The sequence below is a fragment of the Amblyomma maculatum genome, chromosome 3 (genome assembly GCF_055883805.1).
Source record: "Amblyomma maculatum isolate TAMU_Amacu chromosome 3, ASM5588380v1, whole genome shotgun sequence".
NCBI lineage: Eukaryota > Metazoa > Arthropoda > Arachnida > Ixodida > Ixodidae > Amblyomma > Amblyomma maculatum.
The window spans coordinates 40036407-40056579 of record NC_139346.1 but is presented as its reverse complement, the minus strand read 5'-3'; the positions used below and the strand labels follow the sequence as shown (position 1 = coordinate 40056579).

The 20173-nt window shown below is 44.2% G+C and overlaps 1 protein-coding gene across 1 annotated transcript; it reads left to right on the top strand.

The window, feature by feature from the left end:
• Positions 1-1394: 1394 nt before the first annotated feature.
• Positions 1395-19794, top strand: LOC146194619 (chymotrypsinogen B-like). The gene is made up of 6 exons (XM_084596599.1): positions 1395-1488; positions 3920-4109; positions 8138-8258; positions 12020-12158; positions 14174-14316; positions 19457-19794. The coding sequence occupies exons 1-6, from the start codon at positions 1395-1397 to the stop codon at positions 19658-19660; spliced, it is 891 nt and encodes a 296-aa protein (XP_084452725.1). The 3' UTR covers positions 19661-19794.
• Positions 19795-20173: the final 379 nt, after the last annotated feature.

The following is a 20173-nucleotide window of genomic DNA, read 5'->3' as shown; positions in this document are numbered from 1 at the left end:
CTGTCGATAGCTCCTGCTGGCAACGATGAGGCATTAAAAGCTTTCGCCTTATTATGTTCATAATCACTTCTTATTTTGACCTGCCCTCTTTGTCCACCCCCATTTTGTGAGCTTGCTACACATGCAGATAAATATTCATTGCTCGCCTGCTTCAAAATAACCGGGGTCTAGTAACTCAGACAGGAAAAGCAGAACCTAGACAGGAAAAGCAGAAAGGTAGGCTTGAAAATCAGTATGCAGAAGATTAAGGTAAGGTTCAATAGCTCTCGGATGTAACAGCTAGTTACAATAGGTAACGAAGCAACGGAAGTGGTAACCGCTCATCCGCACCATGAAAGGGAAATAACCAGGACAATAGGATTGAGATGGAGCGCATTTGACAAGTACTCGCAGATTATGTCGACCTGCTTACCCGTATGGCTCAAGAGGAATGTAAAAAACAGCTGCATCTAACCTGTACTCACCTATGGGGCTGAAACGTGGAAGATAACGAAAATGAATTTTATTTAAGTAGTGGAGAACGCACAGGACAGTTAACGAAAACTGGTAGACGCAACGTTAAGAGATAGGAAACGCGAAAGGTGGATCAGAGAAATAACGCGTTAATGACACTCTAGAGGAAATTAAGAAGAATAAAATGGCGTGGACAGGGCACGTAGTGCAAAAAAAAGATAACCGATAGTCGCATAGGGTAAAAAAATTGGATTCGAACGGAAGGAAAGCGTAGAAGAGGACTATAGATAGTTAGGTGGGCGGATGAGGTTAAGCACTACGCATGGGTCAAGTGGATGCAGCTAGCACAGAATCGGGTTAATTAGAGGAAAATGGAAAATATCTTCGCTCTGCGTTCGGTATAGTCCGGCTGATGATGGTGGTGATGGTTTCTTGGCAAAAAAAAATTACTTTCTCAGAACGCTGGTTATTGTAAACGTGCATAACAGTTTGTGAAAGGAGGCTACATTTAAATTTTTGTGGTGGAATATTGTCAATACGCAAGTATCACTGATGATTGGAGCGCTATCTGCAGAGGGTACTTTGAATTCATTGTCTGGGTTCAGGGATGTGCAGCTAAACTGTGGCTGGTTCTCGAAGGATCGTTCATAACGGAAGCAGCAAGTGCTGCAGGAAGGACTGCAGAATTGCTTTTGGTTTTATTTCGATTCCTTCCCCTCAATGCACTCACAGGGTTGCTATTCAGTGAGGACACACTAAGGTGGTGTGTACTTGGTGCGAGCTACGACATTCCACCGCCCTGAAGGATACCTACTTCCTTAGTTATATCTGCGACCTAACGTAGCTCCTTGAATCAGCAGGTGTCTTTAGCACTAAGGCTGTCGATCCGACTATTCCTCGGATTCGCAGAAGCGGTTGATCAGCCTCTGAGCAAGGACAACATGTATGAGGGCAGCCGCACCGTCAACCTGGCCCTCGTCAAGGGGCTTATTAGGGTGGCGGATACAACTCAGCGGGGCCTGCAGGCCGGACGTCGTGCATGCCTTACTATACTCAAATTCTCCTGTGAACATCAAAGAGCGTTGCCCGCACTGCGGAGAGATCTGCGAAATCTATCATAGGGTGTGGGTATCTGCCCAGAATTCCCATATTTCCCATACCCCTAACCGAGAGGCATGAAAGACTATTCTCAACTGCTTCACACTGAATGTCAAAAGGGCTCTATTAAAGAGGCCGCGAGAAAGGACCTCGTCGTGCTCTGTCGCGGACTGAGGATACCGACCATACAGGGAGTCTTCAGGCTCCCAAAATCTTTTTCTGAGCCTTAAAAAGTTTTCATCACCACCCTCTCTGACTGTATTAGCCGTTCAGATTCGTATTATTCGTTTGTAGCGTGTTTGAAGCCTCCAAGCACGTGCAGCAGCGATGCTTACGGTTCGTTATGGCAGTGTGTAGGACGTCATGGGATTGCATGTCGGCCGAATTGGCAACGGCTGTCAGCCTGGGCAGAACGTTCGGATGGGAAGCGAACTTACGAGAGTCCTTGTATATCGAGACTCCTAGGCCAGCAGGCACATTCGTGCAGCTTGGTTTAAGGGGCATCAGAAAATTAAAAACCGCATCAGACATGAACAGAGGGAGGCGACGATACAGTGTGGTTTTTCTGTGTTTTTGTTGTCTGTACTGTGTCTGCTGCTGTTTTTAATTTTCCAATGTCTCACCAGCTGGTCAGCCTATTTACGCTCCTAAAGTTGGTTAAAGGGGCTTCATGTTCATGCCAGTTGTCATTTTACGTAATGTGGTGGATTACAAATGTGTGACCCCGTAATTGAAGAACCAAAGTGCTATCATATCTACTTCACATTTGCCATGGGCGCGCGAAGTTTCCCAATTTCATTCCCTGCACCTTGGACATTGCAAAGACCAACGGCATTTGTATTGCACCGAATGAAAGGTTTCAGCCACTTGGCCTCGCTTATCAAGGGGCACATCTACATAAGAATGAGTGATACTCTTATACAAGCAGGTCAGTACCGGCGAAGGCCTCTCGGTGCAGTGCTCGTGTTCGATGTGCCGCGTATCGTAATCAATAAGGCTCAACTTTCAAATAATATTTGTTTTTAATCAAAATATATTAAATATGTCAACTGCTCTGGTGAAAAGGTATCCAAAGGACAAGGTGTCATTCAGAGTAACTACGAAGGAAAGCAAGCAATTATGCAGCGGTGTGACTGAGAGAGTTTTTACTGGCGACCATTTCATGGTGCAAACAAACTTCAGACAGGCTCCATTAGCCGCAATGGACTCAGGCCACATTCGCGACACTCTGGCAGAAATGCACCATGTTATGCTACGAAGAAGCAATGTGAAAATTTTGTAAATTTGAAACCCTCTATTTTATGAAAAAATGAGCGGCTGTCAAACTGGCAATTGACGTACGTCGGACACTTACACGATCGCAGAATTACAGCCCTGTTATAACGATATGTTCTTTAATTTTAAGTTCTTTCTGTAACTAAATTTGAGTTACCATGTCATTTTCTAAATTCTGCCTATTGTGAGAAGTAACCGTTAATTAACTAAAAAGCTTACTGTAACAATTCGTGGCGTCTCTCTCTCTTTAACTAAAAAGCTTACTGTAACAATTCGTGGCGTCTCTCTCTCTCGCGTTTCTCAAAAGCGATCGGATTTTTCAGGCATCCAATTTCTATAACTTCGACATCAAAAATTCAATATGTAGTAGGAATTGCTGGCTTTCAGAAAACGTATCTTCGCGACTCTAAAGAGTTCTTAAGTTGCGCTCACAACCGTAGACACTACTGCTCTTAAAGGGCTAATTGCCCTGTGAGAAACAAACTAATGATAAATGCAAAAGCGGAGGTGGCAGACACTTAAATCAGTTTGCTCGACCTTATACCAAGCCCGTAAAAAGTATTCTCGCCTGAAACAGTCAGACCCAAACATTTAACCAAAGCCCGATTTCTATTCGGCAAAACAAATATATTTGGCAAGTCCTTCTCAAAGACATCAGAACGCCCTGATTGGGAGCATGTGTTTGGAGTCATTATGAGACAAAAAAAGGAGATTGTGTATCATGAATTCAAGCTCCACCAAGTAAACCATGTACAATTGGTGTGCCACACACGAAGTGTGAAAATTATAGAGCCAGGCAGTAAGCAGAGCAGAAAATTGTGCGCGATGTTTGAACTTCCCTGTCGCGGCCCTCGATATAAGAGAGACATTGTTTCCGTGAAAGTGCTTCGTAATGGTCGTAATCCAAACGTTCCTTGGAGCTAAGGGTAAACGATGGAAGTGGCCATACGCGCTTGAAGCACCTCTATCTGTGCTGACGTAAGCTATATCATGTGGTAGTGCTGCAAGTTGCAGCCAGCCCAAGCGTTGTCCCCCATAGCGTCATGAGACAGTCCCGCTCTAATATCGTCATTTCATCCAACACCATTTGCAGACCAACTCTGCGGCATCACGTCAGTGCGGAAGAACGACTACTACCTATTTTCTGCATCCGAGGAGGTGGCGCCTGTCCGGTGGCCTTGGAACGCAGCCATGCACACCAGCTCAAGGTTCCGGCCGGTGCAGTACTGCGGCGGAGCTCTCATCACAAACCAGCACGTCATCACAGCAGCGCATTGCGTCGAGTAAGTGCCCATCTGTGTACTGGGCACGAGGCGTAAAATTGTAATGCCGAGGCAACACACGCTTTCCGAGAGCCATGAAAGAATGAAATAGAGTCTGTATGGACAATTACATATCTTGGCCACACAAATGTGTTTGCATCCATGTCAAGCAAAAATGTGGTAGGCTTTGTAAGAGTTGATATCTTAAAAGCACGTAGACACAAAATACATGAAGAGGTAGAGCTATAGCCTATGAATCGCGCCTAGACGTCTGACTGCCGCTATCCATGAAGCGGTATGCATGGTTATCACTGGGCATCTAGTGGGCATGAACTATGGCATGCGGTGCGTCGGAGATAGTTCTGTAGTAGAAAGGAAAACGCTCTGTTGTTACTCGATGAAACAATAGCCAGCACATATTCAGATATTCTGAGACGTACGTGCAAAAGCCTGGTACGTTTCAATGTGGATGACATTCGTTAACCCTGGTGATTGACAAATGAGGGTTCAACGGGATTACAGGAAAATCTCGAAGGACGACAGTACTCGAGGAAAGGTACCAAGTGCTAAACAGCAAAGTAGTGCTCCACAAGACGAATATAATCACAGCGACCATCTGTAGACGTAGTATACTTACGTAACAACCTGGATACGGCCCTCTTCTGCATACGATTTTTCGAGTTAGACTTACCTGAATTTTTGGTGCCCTCCAGCAACTTTAAACACAAAAGACTAAGTGCGTTTTTGCGCAAGATTGTGGCTTCCTTTACCAGTCGAAAAGTGAGATACCTAAGCGCTGTAAACCAAAAGCAACTATATAAGGACCTGCTTGATGTAATTATGCCAGTGCTTTTCTCTCAATCATTACACTGTGAAGGGGGAGGTGCGGATGTCTTAAAGAGTTACGAAGATGCCAGTACGATCGTCAAAAAGTTTTTTCTTCCTATTTCACAGTGGTACATTATCTGTTAAACCATAGTTGAGTGAAAAAGGTGTCTTTTTCCAGTGGTCGGTGGACTGCTTGATTTGCCATACGCCGGAAAACATAGACCATAATTTTCTTGACTGCTGGGATGCAGTCTTTTTGTGGGATATCCTGCAGAGAACTTACACACTATGTTACCCACTTAGCCAATTACACACTATGGTATACGGGTCCTACCGGTCCATAATAAGGGGGTGTGCCCTACGACCTATTCATGTTGCTTTGCATCAACAGCGTAGGGAAAACGAGAATGGCTGTGAGACACGCGGACGTGGTTGCTCACTCCACGAGGGAGTAATTCATTGAGTGTCAAAAACCTGATTGACATCTATAATGCCCAAAATGAGAAACCTAAGTAGATGCCAGTTTTGAGCGAGCTGGCTAGTCTAAAGTGTTTTTGGAACTTTGTGAACCCTGACTTTTGCTAGAGCTCTTTGTGGTATTATAATTTGACTTTGCCGCACTGTAATTTTCATTGTTAACAGGAAATAAAGAAAAAAAAAGCCATAGTATAGTGGTTAGCGAACTAGGCTGATGTGCGCTCAGATACGCAATATCATCGCTCGATTTCTGGCAAGGCCAGTGTTCCTTTTTCTTTCTTATTTAATTTACCTACAAATTTTATATATCAGAATCTTTTTTTACCTTGGATCCGCATTTTTCCAGAACAGCGGTCGCTAACCACATTCTACAACCCCCATAACCTGCAACTCCTACTACTCCCAAAACTCCCAAGTCCAATAACGCGACATAAATAGGTCCTATATAAAAAGTGTTTCAATACAGATTTTTATATTCTAGAACACTATAGCATTTTAACTGGAAGGGGGTTGCCAGAAAGAAGGAGTGTCGAATAATGCGCGACCACGTTGGGGGGGTACGAGTAGAAGAAAATGGTGAGCTGAACATTATGGCAAGAGTGGATAAATGCGCAACATCAGGACAATGGTGAACGCCTTCGGTTGTAGAAAGCGCATAGGCAGAAGAAAGGTGGAACTGTAAGGCGAAAAGTGGAAGGTGTGAGATCGACCGAGTGATGCGTAGCGTGCTGTGATGAAGTATGAGCGCTCAGAATGTAAACCTTCGGACTCTGCCTACCGTGAGGAGTCGGCGAATAGACTCCCCTCACTACTGTTACTAATTCACGGAATTGATAAGCCCGGCGTTGATACGGTACCTCAAAAATATCTACCAAATCCCAGATCACAGACCTCTTTGGTAACAATAAATAATTGGGCAGGGAATGTCAGCTGAACTTCTGTTTTGTGCGGACCATTAAGTGTGCATATACATGAATGTCTTTCAGAATTTTTTTTCTTCAAATGGCAAACCCAGAGTACCTGAAGACTGCGGTGCAATTTCGCGTTATCGAGTATCACAATCGTTTGTAAATTTTTAATGCGTCCGGTTTAGGACACAGGACATTAGAAGGCCACGAAAGTCAAAGACCTCCACGCATATCTTGTCGAGACATTTACCAGGCAAACATTTTGCCTATAGTAAGCTCAAGGATGATAGTTGCGGCAATTGTCTCCGTGGCTACGAAAAACTTAAAAGTTTCGAAACTAAATAATTGGCTTCTGCATTCAATAGGTTTCTTGCCACTTCCTATCCTAACTGGTGCCAGCAATTGGGCGTATAGCACTGTTAACAATGCTGCAGATGTGCACCAGTCATTTGTTCTGACTCAAAGGCCTGCCGTTGTGTTTCCTGGCCCAAAAAATAAAACCTTTCGCATTGCTCAGTGCCTTGTTGAGCGCGTTGGTTGAAGATCTCATTGCTCGCCGCCAGGTTTGGCCAGTGAACTCTGCAATTGAGGTTTACCCGTTACGCTGGCTAGCTCCTTACTACGCAATGCGCATGCTATTCAGTATATTACTGTGATGTTACAACTGAGCGAATGTATAAATTATGGTTATATCCTGGGTTGTGCTGGGGCGGATTGTAATTATGGTGCTTGGCACGTGCAACTATGCTACAGGCAGTTAAAATATATGTTTCATATAACAAGACGACCATGGTGATACACGCGAAATTGAAAAATTCCCCCAAGCTCACGCTTGCTGTAATTCTTGTTTTTTAGTTCGCTTGATCGACTGAGGCTCTTGACATTTCTTACAAGGCCGTATGCAGAGTATTTTTACTTCATTGCTATTCTCTTTTCTTATTTATGTAAACTGATAGCTTGCGTTATTTACACTATTTTCTACGTTTCAGTTTCATATTGGTCTTCAATGCCTGCGACTGATAAAAACAAGTTGAACAGTGGAGCGCCTTTCGTTCGCGTAAACGTTTTTGTCAGTTGCTTAAAACAACCCACTGAATTTTGTTGAAAGTAGAGAAATACGTAACTCGCCAGTAAACATGACTTTTACCAGCTGGTGCCAAACGTTTGTCGACCGTACACCAGTAAGAATTGTCGGACTCAAATTAGTTCAGTTAAATGTTTTTAAATATTCCATAATATTGATACCTTAAAGCTTGGCACTGCGCAATTTTGTTTCATGCTGCATGCTGATGTGTTGCTGAGAGCAAGCGAGCCCAAATGCACACGTAAAGATGGAAATGGAGTCTACTCAGAGTGCACTACCTATATCTCACCCGTTCGTATTTTCATTCTACTGTGCAAGTATGTCTACTTTAGGGTAGCATTGCTGCCTAAAAGTTTTTACACACAGGCTTTGTGACATATGCTGAGTGTACAGACCAAATGGATTTCTTTTGATCCGCATAGCGAAGCGATAAGTGCGTAACTGATGATCGAATGAACTTGATGTGATGTCAGATGGATTTATGTCGCAGTAGATAAGCACGCTTGTTCACATGTGGTTCGTTTGTTCTGCTGCGCCTAGCTTTCAAAGGGCATTTTAGTCAACCACAATTAAACGAAGTTGCCCGAAGACCTATTATGGGGGTTATATCTTGTTCTCCATTGTAAACCACTCATAAATACACCTGCAGGCATAAAATACTAAAAGAACTACTTAACATTTTACACGAACCACCACTGTGCAACCATAGCACAGAAATCTTGCCAGTTTTCAACTTCTTTCTTGGTTTGCAGTGAAGTGGACCTTGATGCGATGCGTGTTCACTTGGGATCGTGGCGGAGAAGCCTGCTGGATGACGGAGAAATCGCGGCACCAGTAAAGGAGATATGCGTCCACCGAAACTACTCTGGAACCGTAAGTTGTAAAAACCGCAATTCTAATCATTTACCTATTCGCCGGTTACCACACTTTGTAGTACAGTTACCAGTTTCAATCATAGATCTGTTACGACCCATTAAAAGGCAACCCCGTTGCGTTTTTCAGCATTCTCAGCTACTGATTGCATTACACTCCTCGGTGTGTCCTGACTGCGACGCAACAAACCGTTTTCCAATATTCCGAATAGAACTGTTTCTAAGAAGTAACAACAGGCAACCGAAACTGACACTGGCTTCATGGCCAGAAAAGGCTTTATATTTGATTAGTCGGTGACGTCCAATGCAGTATTGAAAAAATACGCCGGCGCGCTGGTTGGTGGAAATAAAAATTGGAAATTACGACGCGTTATATAAATTCTTTATATGGCTTAATGCGGACCTCAAAACTTCTTGTTCACGTAGGCAGCTGACAGCAAAGTGGGTATAATGTTTTGTGATGTCACAAATGCATTGTTGCCGGCCGAAATCGTCCGAACTGAGGCCACAAAAACTGCAGATTTTAAAATCGAGTTGCGCATGAATGAAATATCGCATAGCTTCCATATTTGGCATAACATGTCTGGAAGGATAAAAACACCTACCGTAAAAGGTTTACCAGAATCTATTATGGTTGCAAAACCTCCAGATTTGCCCTTTAAGGTACCGGGCATTCGCAAAAATCACCTTGTAGTTAAAAAGCGTAATTTGCCTATATAGGAACATATACTAAGGCAATAATACACCAAGCGCCGTCTGTCATATATGGATGCGTTCATCCTGAAATCGCGGGGTATTCTCTCGTGACTAAAGCATTCAAAAGGCCAATTGAGTTGATTATTAAATACGATTTTGTATCAACCTCACCGGCGTGCTCTGTTGTGTGGTAGTTAGGGGCTGTCATGACCCGGTAGTGCCTCGTCTTAGAGCTGCTTAGCATTGTACGACCACACGACATGGCCAGTTTTACCGAAGCTTCCAATCATGACTCTCCGTTCAGACAACAGCTGAAGAACCAGAATCTGCCTTCCACCGTGCACCTTTGCGCTCTGAGTAAATCATACTACCCCTAGATCACGCAGGCACGTTCATACGGCTTGGTTACGGGACGTTATATCTTCGTCGGGTGGCACTCAAATGCGCCTGTATGCATATAGTGTTGAGCAAACTTATCTGAGCCGCTTTAAAAAAAAATTATATTTCCGCAAAAGGACGATGAAACCATCGTTTTCGAGGAAACTACGCACAATACTTGCGTTGTTAACCCTTTTGTTGGGTAGCAAGTGAAGAGCACGGAAGAGGTTTCTGCGGCAAGCAGGAAAAGATGGTGGCCTTTTTTGATACTGGGTAGACGCGCAGGATATGTTTTACGGCGCTGGTAAAACGTCTGTGCGCGAAATAGCATCGATCCTATGGTGACCAAATGAGTGGTATTTGAATCGTAGTAGTGAACATCAGAAACACCAATGAAGCAATGTGCGATAGGAACCCACCTGTGGCCCGAAGTGCCGTAAGTGTAGCAGCGCAGTGTTGCATCTTGAAACCGAAAGACGGAGCTGACGTTGGAAGCGACTGTTTGGTGTCCCTGACTGGCTGCAAATACGAACGGTGTTTGTGCAGCCGCAAAGATGCAACAGCGAAACGGCACGAGGCCAGAGTACAAGAAGGGACTAGACACAGCGCTGGTGCAGAGAAGATTGCTGGTGGATCCACAATAGAAAAAGGCAACCGCCAGAAAGAAAGGGCGTTAGCGTGCAGGTGTTTTTTCTACGGCTTTGCTGGTCATGGTGAAGATAATTATGGAAACGTAGCAGCCGAGGACCCAGCTGACCGACACGTTCTTTCACAACAGCAGCCAGAACCGGACGCGGTAATAGGTGATTATAGAGCAGTGGCAGTGCACCCTATGCAGTCGGCGTTTTTTGACAGACCAAATAGCAGCAACAAAGTTCTGTTTCGCATTTGTACAGTTACCTTCAGGTGCACTGAGGTAACGGTTGTCGTATAGCACAACCTGATTTTGAGGCGTAGTGTTGTATTGCAACAAAACTGCACCGATGTCATGTCCACTGGCGTCAATGTGAAAAAATGCAGGTGCAGCTTGATCAAAATGGATTGGTGGTTTGGCTTGCAGGGAGATTCTTTCTCGCTGAGGGCGGATGCGTGGGCTCAGTGATCAGTCATATTCACATCAGAAACATAATGAAATGCAGACTGACTCACTAGTTGTCACGCAAGAAGGCAGTACATTGCCATGAACAAGAACGCCTGCGTTGCGGAAACAAAATGTGCGCGTTAGCCAGGTTGATTCAAAGGGTGCTTCCTTGTCCACTTCACTTAAAGTGCACCTAAAAAGTGTATATCAATACTTCTAATTAAATAATCTGTAAATAAGATATGAAATTCAAGCAAGGACCAAGCGCATATTTTTGTAAAATATCCTCTTTCCTTGACATAAGAGTTACTATATAGGCTTTGCCAGAAATGCGCGAAGGTACCGAATAAGCAACCAAATCGTGTCTCAAAGCCATAATTCGTATTTGAAGGAGCCGATCGGCCAGACTGGAAAGTAATCGAGAAAGAATTACTTTGGCTGTCCTAAGTCACCGTAGCTATAGTTCGCACACAGCTGGGCACGCCATACCCGCCACGACGGATGATGCAGTGCAGCCGAAGTACCCGTCGGGTTGGCTTCACCGTTTTTACGGCTGCTTAGCGGGGAAAAAAAACGCGGAACTCAAGTGGCATGACATAGGCATGACATTTCAGTGGTACCGCTATGCGGCTGCCACTTAAATACGATCCGATCTGAAGTGCGTCGCTGGCGAAACAGATGGTGCGTGAGAAGAATACTTATTATTCCACGTGATTTGAGCTCGGGTCGAACGCTGCCTTGTGGCCTCAGCGGTCTCATTGTGGAAGCGGCTCTCATGGTATACACTTTGACTCTTCCTTGGAATTCCGGGCGAACACAGGCCACACAGTGTCATACACTTAAAGGAAAAAAGCGTACCGATAAATTTGTGCAACACCTATGCGTTCTGAAATTTATTCTCTGAGTCTGCAAGTTGTATCAAAATGGCTTTTTTTAAAATACATTATTACTGGTCATTCTTGCAATATTTTCTTGTGACCTGTGCTACGGTGCTTGTAAATCAAGGTTAAGAAACGTCAAAGGCAAAGCATTTCTAACGCAAAAAAAAAAACAAAAAGTCTCAATCACGTTTTACGGTTGGGAAATCCACTTTTTCTCAAGTTTAAACGCTTTGGGCCTCCTGCCAGAGTACTGCGCTATAGCAAACAAAATATCGCAAACTCTCCAGCTCTCAAGTTAAAAGTGATCACGCCACCAGTGCCCTAAATGTGTGCACATCTATGCGTATGCACTGCCTGTCCACGTCTACCTCTCCCAATGCATTATGCGATCCACGTGACAGTCTCTGTGGGCGGTAGAAATCTGTGCAGGTGTGCAATTCCCTGAGTTTGCGCATGTTTGCTTTTTGGAAGTTACTCGTTTATTCCGGAGAACTGAGACGTTTTTTAGACACCATGATCGTCACACCTCAATTTTTTCTTTTCGCACAGTCAGGTACCTGGGTGCCGAGGCTCATGCATTTTGCACATTTCCACAGTAAGCTCAGCCCACATTCACAAGCTGTAGGCTAGCTCCTTTTTGCTGTGACGGGAGATATTGCACTTTCAGATCAAAAATCTCTTGGTAGCATTATAACAATGTTGTATGCTTCATGTTCATTAATGCAGGGCAATGATATTGCGATAGTAAAGATGGCCTATCCTACGAACTTCACGCGAACCATAAGACCTGTGTGCCTTCCTGAAAAAAAGGAGCAGTCCCCGAGAGACTCCGAAGCCTTCGCCACAGGCTGGACTGTAACGAACCGTAAGTACAATTGTATGGCTGTTAGTGGCCACGATGGCCTCACACTGCCGAAGGACGCAATACAATTATCTTCTCCTAAATTACACCAGCGTAAATTCTGAATTGATTTGTAAATATTGGCGGCTGCAACCTGAATCAGGTAACCATGTTCCTTGCTTTTGCAGATACCCTTTCTACATTACTTTAGACAAGTAAGCCAAACCTCCCTGCAACAGGGGGCATTTACGTGTAGGGCAATATTTCTATTATTTCATTACTGTGTGCATAGTTGTGAAATTTGCGGTGGGATCATTTCAGGATGAAAAGATAATTGATTAGAAAGTAGAAAGAAGCAAACTAGAGGGTTTTATTGCTACTGAACCAAATGTCGTGAAGTTGTTGTAGTGACTGTGGAAAGGGGGAAAAGAAAATTCAGTGGCCTGCTGAGTCTATCTGAACCGCTACCGCTGTCTCGTGCGGACCGAGTTGAATTGAGAGATGAGAATTAAAAGGAAGGAAGAAAAAGACGTGCATTGCAACTGCCGTAGCTCACTACCGATTAGCCGTCGAATGCAATGACGCAGATACAGATTCACTATTCGCAAAGAAGCCTCCGCTGCAAAGGCCGAAAGCCTCTTAGTTCCCAGCCCCGGAACACCGGAAACAAACACCCTAACCCCTATGTCGAGAGATAGCTCTGTGTACATAAGACACAAAGGTGGCTTCAATGGTTACTTTATCGATTTCTTTCACGCTGTAACGATTATGCCCAGAGCCATGTGATCACTTTAGTAAACTTCCGAGGTTACTCTATTTATTAATAAACTTGTGAATTTGTCTAGAGGGAAAATTCGCAGTATCTGTCACACTTCTGAAGGAACACCTGGACAGAGCTGCAAGGTAAGGGAAGACGGAGGGACCTGCCAGAGGGCTCCTGAAAATGGAGCTAACTCATTGTCCACATATAGCATATATGTTAGTCCTATTTAGTTGGAACCACTCTACGAAAGGCGTTCGCATAGAGATTCCCTAGATCTAACGCGGGTGCTGGTGATGTGATGTCAGTAGAGGTTAAATATCCGAGTGGCTCGAAATTATTCCGACCTCCTCTATGGCAGCTCTCTCTTTCTTATTTCATTCCCTCATTCACCTTTTATTAGTTGGCGCGGTTCATGTGTACACAAGGGAACGTGACAGATAGTGCTCTTTTCCATCACAGTACTCTAAAAACGGTGTTCGATGAAGGCTAGTTAGACTACCCTCTCCCCACCTCTTCTCTCCGGTCGCTGGCGCGCGCCATATGGGGTCACCCTCTCCTCTCTTCCTCTCCTTGGCAGCTGGCACGAGGCGCAGCTCACGTGCCTAAACATACCTCTATTTCTAGGTCGAATTGCACCATGAAATGACCATGACGAGTGTGACTAGTAAAGCTAATGCTATACAAAAAAACTTGTGCAGCAAGCTGCATCCGCACCCACAAAGTTTGCGTGCTATACATGACAGGACTGCATTCTCCTCAGAGGTATACCATGAAGCATTTGCACATTTATGTTGAGAAGGAAATTTCTAGGAATACAAAACCGAAACTCATGATTGGGCTGACCATATCTCGAATTATATGTTACGTCTCCGTCTTGTTTCGGTCCATCCTCTGCAACGCTATCTTGGGGCTAGATGGCGCAGTGCCCCACTGCGAAAAAGAAAGCACATCTCATTTTTTATTATATAATTAAATACGAATGCTTAAAGAGTTCTCCTAATTCACAAAATCATAAATACATCAATGATTATGCCGATGCAAATATATCTCTATCGCAGTAGCACTACTTAAAAAGAACATTGCCTCACGAGATCTTTAGAACGAGCTGGAAAAAATATACACTACATTATACATTGCCGTTCCTTTTCATTCGTTCATACACCATAAAATTTTAATGATCCTGGGGTCATATACTTAGAGATAATTGAGACCTTACTATTTCATAAGTATTCATTACTTCAACCTAACATGCTCTTTTATGCCGCTTTTTTTCCAGCAAAGCAAGCCGAGCGCTCCAAAAGAATTCTGCGGGAGCTCAAGATGAAGCTCATGAACGAGCACCGTTGCGCCAAATACTTCGATGTGAGCCTTCCGGAAGATGTTCTGTGCGCAGGGCACGACTACGGCTCTCTCTGCGAGGTACTAAATCGCACACTTCCTTTTACCTCTGCTCAGTGCTCAGTATCTACTCATGCACGATATTGAGCAACAACTACGTATGAATTGCGTAACGAGGGTGAGGTGTTCATTTTACTCACTGCTGCGATTTGGCTTTGAAGATTTTACATATGCTGGAAGTATCCAGGACTACCGGTTAGCCAGTGGCCATCCATACTCCACCGTACACCAGCATAGAGGCGATAGGAAACGTAGCATTAGTAGTACAATATTCCTCCAAATGCGTATGAACCAGCTCAATCATAGAACACGGCATATATAACTACCCAAAGTACACAGTCATAACCCGCCCGACATTTTTTGTTTGTCTAAAATGCGACATGCCTGTTCTCCGTTACTATACTGTAAATGCCGAGAACCCGAAGTTCCTTACCGGTACGAATAAACCAAGGTGTCTGATATAGAAGAGACCAGAGTTTCTTTGGTTTCACTCTTACCAAACAGACAAACCATACCAAACCATCCGTCGGTTGCTGTTGTCTTTGCTGGCTCGGCAATCTGAAGCGTCGTCTATGTAGGAACTGTATTCAGAATGAATCAACAGATCTTTGTTTCGTTGAACATAAAATGCGAGGCAAACCAAGGCAACAGGCTTTTATCTAGCGATTTGCCATCGGCGAAAAAAGCATTTATCAAGCTGCATGTATCCGCAGCGTTTGCATGCTCACGCGGACGAGGTGGGTCTATTATTATAAATAGAAACCTAAAGCAGCACGAGAACAAGTTTTCGTTTTTCGACAGGGTGCTTGTGCTGCGACAGTAATGAAACAGTCTTCCCCAACAAAACGTCTTTCTAAGGTAAAAGACTAAAAAAACTAAAGACAATATAAACATCGTCTTCACCGGCAAAATATACCGGCAGGCTAGTTGGTGAAGCATCGTCGGAACAACTTCGCCAACAATGATTATGAGCCTAAACAAGAAAAGACATAGTGTTGACTAGCAACTGACAGTTCGTTATTCTCCTTCTGAATGAGGAAGTAAAGTAACCGGCAGTTGCTAGTCAGAGCTATGTTCGTCGCCTTTCTTGTCTATTCGTCGCGAGATCGACCTAGAGGTTGCGCCACCGTCGCTCCGATAGTGTGGATCGGCAGCTGACGGCGCTAGCGGAAACGCGCGCTGCGTAGGTCTGCTTCCGAGTTTACGATGGGCTTGTTGGCGATGAAAACGTGCCTTATGCAAAGCATTAGCGATTTACTGTTTAGAGTTCCAACATTGCAGAAAAAAGTCCGTGGAGTTCGCCAATGCAGCAAAAAAAAAAAATGAAAGATGCGCGAACTTTAGCAAACCAAGGCACGCAACCACCCGTCTTTTAGATTTACTGGCATCGCTTTGTACATTTTTTTTTTTTTGCGAGATACGAAACTCACAGGCGTGATACTTGGGCCTGAAAATGACACCGCCTTTTCAACAGCGTGCCCGTGTCTTATACGAGTGAGACAGCAAATTTAATGTCAGGCCCACGGAGAAGCAAGGTTCGTGCTCTGACCTGCAGTATAGTTTAGAATGAATCGAGGCAGCCTAGTTCATATCGTTCTTGACGCGAGGGTTAAGCAGGTTAAATGTAGCCCTGACAGCGTACTGCCCGGCGGGTAGCCGTAGACTGAGTGGACATCAACTCTTGCTAGACAATCAGGCACAATTGTATTCCCCAAAAAATTAGATTACGCCGACACTGTACAGGAAACATGGCTGCACAGGAAAGCGGACTGCTTCCGTGTAGAGCGGTGAGAGGATGGAGTTTTCCGGGCTCACAAAAAGGCGAATGCTTCTTGCGGCAGATAATCATGATGTTGCACTGTGAAATGACTCTAAATGATTTCCTGAAACCGAGGGAAGTATAAGGAATTTCTAATGTGTGTGAGGTTTGTAAACGGTAAACCAGTAGAGTAATTTTTTTTTTCAATGGCAATGAATTTCACGATGTGACGGAACTTTTACACAATCGTCAAAATTTAGGACTAACAGCGATTAATTTTCAGTAACGTTAAGTACAAGCTACGAATCAGTAGCTGCGAAGACATCGTAAAAACTGCGCTTGGTCGCTGTCATGTTCTGGCAAAGAAATTTGAAGGCTGAAGATTTCTCTATCAGTGTAATTATTTTTGAGCAATGACTGGGGAGGGGGGGAGGGGTTCTGCCATTTACTTTCAAAATAGGCGGCGGATATAAAACTGCGCCTGAAAGAAATGAAGTTCATCTTATCGTGTGACTATAAATATGTATTTATTCTCAGACTAAACACCGATGGTTAAGCCCGTATGAAGCTATTTTACTCCCCTTGTCAGAAGCAACCAGTTTGCTCGAAATACAGCACAGTCGAAAACGGGTTCTAATGATTCTAATGGGCTACCAGTGTACATTATGTGTATTATGTAATATTTAGTGTAATAGGTACTACGAAGATTTGTTTCTCAAAAGTTGAAGCCTTTTTCTAAAGCGAAATGTGCTCATTACCACTGTTACGGATGCGCAAAGTCCTTCAACAGAAAAAAAAAAACGAAATGGAATGCATTTGTGGGTTTAAAGCGCCACGTGACATCGACTATATGACGGATGATGTAGGGGTGGGCCTCGGTGTCGTTTACCACGTGGGATTGCTTAATGTGCAGTAAAATCCCGCAGCCGATGAGGGGCGTTCGAAACGGCCTGGATCGAACCCCCCGTTCTCGAAATCAGCAGTTGAGCGCCCTACCACTGAGACACCGCGAAAAAGGTTTAACAGCAAAAAAAAAAATTAATAATAATAATAATAAACTCAGAGAACTCTATCATGGCTGTATAGAAACACAGAGTGACTTGTTCAAAGCGGATTTTGCTATGCAGCAGTGTGCGCTCGCATGTTTCAGTAATTGCGGTATTCCAAACAGAAACGAGTGTATACGACTTTTGAGCGTTTGCATTAAGTTGCATTGACGGCAGCAACCTTTTTTGCTTTGAGACGGCGCCTAACTACAGCACCGCTTGTCAAAGAATCTCAAGCGCCGAAGACTGCGACTGATGATATGTCCTTTCCAGCGTGACATACTCGATATGGACAAGTACATATATATTTTTTATAGAGCGTGGGGTAATAGCCTGCTCATATTTCTTTTGCAATAGGCAGATATATAAGCAAAAGTGCACAAGAACTGTCAAACAAACAAAAAGCACTCTTGTGCACGCCGCACGCACGCACGTAAGTCACTGCAGGCTGGCACGCGACGCAAACAAGCGTCCACACTAGGCAAGTTTCGCCGCTATTCCGCTAGGTGGCGACTCTGCTCGATCTCGAGGCCAATAGTGTGTTTGTGTTTGCGCTGCTCTTCACACGATGTCTTCACCGGCCGGCGCAACATAGGAGAATTATGCAAGTGTCAACAGTGTTCTTTCTCTAACCCTAGAGAATATGTGCCCGCAGGTGTCATTTGCTAAAGCAGGAATTTGATTGGCTGTACGACAACACCGGACCCCGAGCACCTACGTTTAGCTGTGCGTGGCATCGCTATGTGTGGGAAAAACAAATCCTGGTGGTTGAGCAGATGACGAGTGTTTGGAGCTTTAAGCCCCATCTCATGTACTAATACCCACATTCCATTGACTTCGGGCTCACCCTACAGCGGGAAATCGGCAGTCGCTTCTTCCTATCCTGCCCTTCATCTTTTACTTTCCTATCCTGTTTCTCATAACTGTCATTTCTCGTCCTCTTTTCTTAGAGTTTTCCTTCTTCCATGGAGCGAGTGTTAACCAAGAGGGGTATAACCACTCTGAGTTAATCTGTTTTCTAAGATTTTATGTGCATACCTTCCGGGAAACGATGGAGCTACCCAGTTCATACCTATAGCTTACGAACTAGGTTAATGTGCAAGATTTCTTCCAGCATGACGAGTTCGAATTTGTCGAAACTTCCATCTACCCCTTATTAGTAAGTAATCATCGTTTAAACGACCGGGTATAGAATCCTTTCATTTCTGACTGGCTGAGAATAAACAATGTGAATAAAACATTTGGGATTTTCTTATCGAAGGAATTCTGCTCATTGGAGCGAGACTACGAGTAGTAATATGCCCCGTAAGCATCAATGCAAAAAATAGAGACGCAAACATTGTTTTCTCATACAGGCTCACCCTGCGCAATCACAAACAGAATTTTGTGCGTTATAAACACCAAAGACGGAGGGCAGACGCCCACATAATCAAGTTTAACCTGTTTCCTTTGGGTGAATTTGTCTAACCTCGCTCTATGTCGCGCCTTCTACGATAGCGTACACTGCCCACAAAACTAGGTGTCATTCGAACGCCATTGCTGCTGCTGGAAACTGGACGCAGTCATTTCTTTTACAACCGTAGTTACGCATAGTTATTTCGCTATATAAAACTTCATCTTTGCTTAAAAAGTACAGCGGTAGCCTGCCGTGTGGTCAAAAATTAACCAAGCGGTATGGAGGGCGCTTCTAATATTGCACTCTTTTGGTCGTGCTATTTCAGTGGACTGGTCTCATTGCCACCATTGTTTTGTAAACGTGTGTCAATAAGAGCAGTCATCTGATTTTTGGACCCCCCGCTTAGATTGCGCGAGTGAACGCTTGTTATGTTCGCTATATTGCACATATAAAACATAACCTCGGGCCCGAAAGAACACCGGCAAAATCACGTCCATTAACGTCCTGCCTAAACTTCAAGGAGATAGCCTATGTCCGCATCATCATATTCCGCGCTACACATGCCGCAAGTCGGAGCCCTTTTCCGTGATGATACCGTTAGAATTCAATGCACATTAATATTAGAATCACCGTATAGGGGCACGTGGCCGTCTCTTCCCATGTGGTATGTTTCACTTCAATTAGTCTCACAAGAAACGCAATAACCTAAGCTGGCGTTCTACTAAAGCCAAAATGTGCGTTTGTTTTCTTTTGCCGAGCAGCCAAGAGCCTCTCCATACCGCTAAAGTAGAAGGTCACTAAAGACTAGGTCAAAAATTTTGTTTTCAAAGCGATTAAACCAAGAATGGAATAGTTAAACGTCGGCAGTCACCTTCCATATGGTTTTTCATTTGTTGCCTCCAGCATCCTTTCAACCCTGTTACGTGTACTCTTATAAACGCCACATCGTTTCTATTTCAGGGCGACAGCGGCGCACCAGCAATGCAGGACGTGGCTGGCCAGTGGTTTCTGGAGGGAATCCTTTCCGGCGGCCCCTTCACCTGCGGGGACACAGCGTTTCCGATGGTCTTCACACGAGTGGCAAGCTTCGTGCACACCTTCATACACCCTTACCTGCGTTCCAAAACATATAATCGCAAGGCGCAAGTGTGCACGATCACGTGATGAGGCAGCTGTGGTCGCCGAAATTTCCCGGCCTGGCCATATCTGCTTCACCATAACGTCACCAACTCAGGACAAAACTTTTAGTTACTCGGGCTCCCCACCATCATTTCTACGTCAATATAAATTCATATCTTTTGCACCAATATGCTGTAGACTTTGTTTTCTTTCGCCATGCAACATCATTAATTTCGATCGATGCGCCTTTACCTTGAGTTTCTATAAACAGCAAGCAGGAACATATTTCAAGGCACCTGAAGTAGGTAATCAGTACATATGGAATTATTCGGCAATAACAGTGGTAGGTCAATTAAGCATTTACTTAAGGCCAGAATATTGAAATATATGTACAGTAAACGCGGGCGGTAAGTCGGTGTTCTATTAGTAAAATGAATTTATGCATTACTCGGGTAGTTGATTTTACAAGATGTTTTACTAACGAGATACCTACAATATGCTTAAGCTCTTTACCTACGTCTTTCCCCTCGACCTTATACAACATGGCACTAAAAAGAG